We start from the raw sequence: 3,469 nt of genomic DNA on the forward strand, positions 1-3,469 counted from the left end.
TCGTTTTCTTGAGAGACAATCCTAAAATATCAATAAGGCCTCTGGAGAAATTTCATTTACTGTAATTGTGGTTGTGGAGCTTAAAAAGAATACAGTGCCAAGACTGTTGTTAGTTCAGTATTATTAGAAGTTTAGTCACAGCTTTAAATTTCAAGAATGCTACTATCAACCTTTACAGGCATGTTGACGGTTTGTATACAATTTTAAAGAATTTATGAGTTGTATTATGCGAGTGTGTTGAGATTTTACAACCATGTTTTGTTTTAAAACACCTTGTTAAAAGAAAAAATAAATTTGTGCAACCACATTTTATTGAGGTTTTTGGTAATCACAATCACCAGGTGTATTGTCTTGGAACAAGATGACTGAAACTGATAACATTAACATTAATACAGTCAAACATGGATCACTGATCAAACAGAATAGAAGTGTCAGATAAACAATATTGAAGAACACCAGAGAATAAAAGCAACAAACAAGTACAAAGCTAGAAAACAAAAATAATCACAAACCACATAAATTAATGCAATGAAAAAAAAACTGAATTGAATTATGTTAGTCCTTATAACTATTGTATACTTGTAGAAAGGTACCCTGACAAGCAAAAAGACTTGAAGCAAATGAACATTTGTTAAAAGGTCAATGCAAAAACAGAGCCTCCAATCACAAAATAGGTGGGTGAAATATGAAATATGGCAACATAAAGTAAATTCAGCTTGGTCTCAAGTGTGTTAGTTGGTGTTTTAGGTGGAACATTTTTTGTTTGATTTCTGGGAAAGAAAATGCAATGATATTCAAACCAAAACAAACCCCCTTAGAATTACTTAATGATTGACACTCATTAATTTAACTGAGTGCAAAGCTCAGATTAGCATACTAACCTGACCAGGAATTAAGCTATTCCAAAACCATGTGTATTACCTAATGCAAAGTCCATATTCTCTTTGTAAGAGGTATGAAGTGGTAACTTTAAACAATTGATGCACGTGTTTGCAATGGGTAGTTTAGACATGGTTTGTGCATCAGGCTCTTGGTGAAGAAATTCAATGGACGGTTGTGGAGAGAAGCCAATTGGTGGAACAGTGTTGGCTCCAGTGGCGAAGGCAAGAATTGTCCCCAGCTTCTGCGTTCCGTCTTGATCTAAAGGAAAAGCAATACTGTCAAAAATGGCATTAAAGACAAAAAACACAGCAAGCATTTCTACTTTTAACTGATTCAATGAAAAGATGCACTGCATTATAAATTGAACGCACAATGCTTAAAATGCTAAATTTACCTTCTGCATCTGTTAGGTAGTCTCTCCAGAAACTAATGACAACTGCTTCAGCATGCCTTTTATTGCTCCCAGCTGGAGAAAGGCGGATGGTAAAGAGGCTGTCAAGAAGGTCAGCTGTAAGCACTGAAGGTGACCAGCATAGAAGGGTGCGAAAACTCTCTGGGTGAGCTTGGATTTTGTCCAGCACCTCAAGTGTCCGTAGTCCATCCTGAAATCTAAATGATAATCAGAATTACCACAAATCACATAAAAAAATGAATGGATCCAAGAAGTATAATCTAAAACATATGAATTACATATACAATAATTTTTACTTCAGATTATTCACATCATCAAAAGTGTATATCCCAAATCTGCATTTTTCAAGTGATGATGGCACCTTTGGAGGCATGGTGTACCTACACATAAAGAAATGTCACACAAAATTCCCAGAATACAAGGCAATCAGCATGGGTTTGAGTTACTTATTAGACAATAATAAATACATACATACATACATACCTTTCAAATGGACCACGGACTCTGTGTATTACTTGGAACATGAAAATGTCATGTATAAGCAGATCCTTGTCTTCCAGCCTCCGCAGCGGCCTCAGGCAGCCAGCATTGGCTAAGTATTCCTGAAGTGGCTCAGTTGCTACTATCAGATCTTCAAAGGATTTACACTCTTTAACCTTCAAATAAAAAAATAAAAAATTAATGGCCCCCAATTAATACATGGAGTAGAACGAAATGCACACAATACTAAAATATTATCCAACAACTGACAAATCAGTTTTACCCTTTTAATTTTTTCATGCAGGTCACTATCGGCAACATCTTCTAAAACTGGTTTAGCCAAATCTGGGCCATCAACAAGGCAAGAGAAGAGTGTTGGGGACAGAAAGCCTGCTGGTGGACCACCATGTACAAGGCTTACTGCAATGGCGTACCTGTCTTCCCTCATGGCTAGAAATAATGAAAAACATTACATGTCAATAGATGCATGAAAGCGCTTGACAAGAACTTCATAAAAATGATTTTTTTTATTGCATTACTCCAGGGATATCAGCCTAAAATCAATACATACCAGCACTATCAAGTGCCAAGTTCATTTTGCCTTCTTCACCCTCAAACATTGGAGACAGGGGCAAAGCTTCGATCAGAAGTCTTAGAAATTCTCTTCTTGCTCCACCCAAGTCAACAGCCTCTTCAGGTACTCCGATATCGTCAGAAAACCTGACAGAAATTGTGTGGCATGGATCATATGTTGCTCATTTAAAACCTCTAATTGCTCCATCCAGGACTGTTGATCTATTAATGTTGAACTTACATTTCTTCTGTTGGTTTATTTTTGCAGAAAGTTCCTCCAAAATATCTTTTGCTGATACCAAACAACTTGAAGTCCTGTAGGATTAAAAAAAAAAAAAAGAAAAAAAAGAAAAAATATTGAAAAGAACATCAGTAAAAACATTCACATACAAGGGCAACAAGGACATACAAAGTTTTGTCAAAATCAGAATCAGCATACTTTATAAATCCCTAAAGGAAATTATCATAATCATAAGCAAAATGTACAAAGGAGTATATTGCTCAGTGGCTTTTTATATTGTTTATATGTTTTGGAGAACTAGAAAGCACTAGAGCAAAGAAACATATGATATTTTTGAGTTTCAATGCATAATAAGTAAATTTCATTGTCAGATTGGCTCTGTTAAAAAATTCGCTGCCTATTTCAAATAAAATAAAATTTGCCAGCATTACAGCATTATCATTTGACTCTGTAGACATTATTCAAAAAACTGTTTTGTTAACAGCAAATATAAATATCATATATGCATATAAATATCTGAGGATGTATTACACTCCTTCACAACACTGGTTACAGAATTGGGTTGCAACAAATATGGTGTGTTTAATTGGCTACTGTAAAACATTTGTATTTGAAACTAACCTTTTGCTCTGCAGGCTTGCTAGTATAGCCTGGTTAAGTTCCTCATCATCAGAAGACATGTCAGATAGTGGAGTCATGATTAAAAGGTAGTTATCGTAGTTTACAGACTGACTGTGTGTTGATGTAGAGGGTAATGCTGAACAATGATTCTCTGGATTCCTGGTCTGGTAGGGTGAGCTTGAGGTATTTTGGCACGTCAGGACCAGAATTGGATCACTTAAAGATGCAGATGATGAGGTAGAGGGCTGACTAGTGGAAGG

At 35.7% G+C, this 3,469-nt stretch overlaps 1 protein-coding gene across 1 annotated transcript; it reads right to left on the reverse strand.

Annotated features, from left to right (window-relative positions):
• Positions 1–444: 444 nt before the first annotated feature.
• LOC120432998 (G2/M phase-specific E3 ubiquitin-protein ligase-like) lies at positions 445–2,555 on the reverse strand. Its single transcript, XM_039598439.1, has 6 exons — positions 2,551–2,555; positions 2,346–2,494; positions 2,058–2,224; positions 1,778–1,950; positions 1,277–1,491; positions 445–1,140 (listed from the first exon to the last, which is right to left on the reverse strand). Exons 1-6 carry the CDS (start codon positions 2,553–2,555, stop codon positions 893–895), a joined length of 957 nt encoding a protein of 318 aa, XP_039454373.1. The 3' UTR covers positions 445–892.
• Positions 2,556–3,469: the final 914 nt, after the last annotated feature.

This window comes from Oreochromis aureus, linkage group 15, assembly GCF_013358895.1.
Source record: "Oreochromis aureus strain Israel breed Guangdong linkage group 15, ZZ_aureus, whole genome shotgun sequence".
In the NCBI taxonomy this organism is placed as follows: domain Eukaryota; kingdom Metazoa; phylum Chordata; class Actinopteri; order Cichliformes; family Cichlidae; genus Oreochromis; species Oreochromis aureus.

Bases quoted from the DNA above. Each gene is read 5' to 3' on its own strand.
- LOC120432998 (XM_039598439.1), bottom strand. The intron at 1,951-2,057 runs GTAAAACTGATT...TTTTATTTGAAG, and splicing joins TGCATGAAAAAATTAAAAGG to GTTAAAGAGTGTAAATCCTT. The intron at 1,141-1,276 runs GTAAATTTAGCA...CTTTTCCTTTAG, and splicing joins CTACCTAACAGATGCAGAAG to ATCAAGACGGAACGCAGAAG.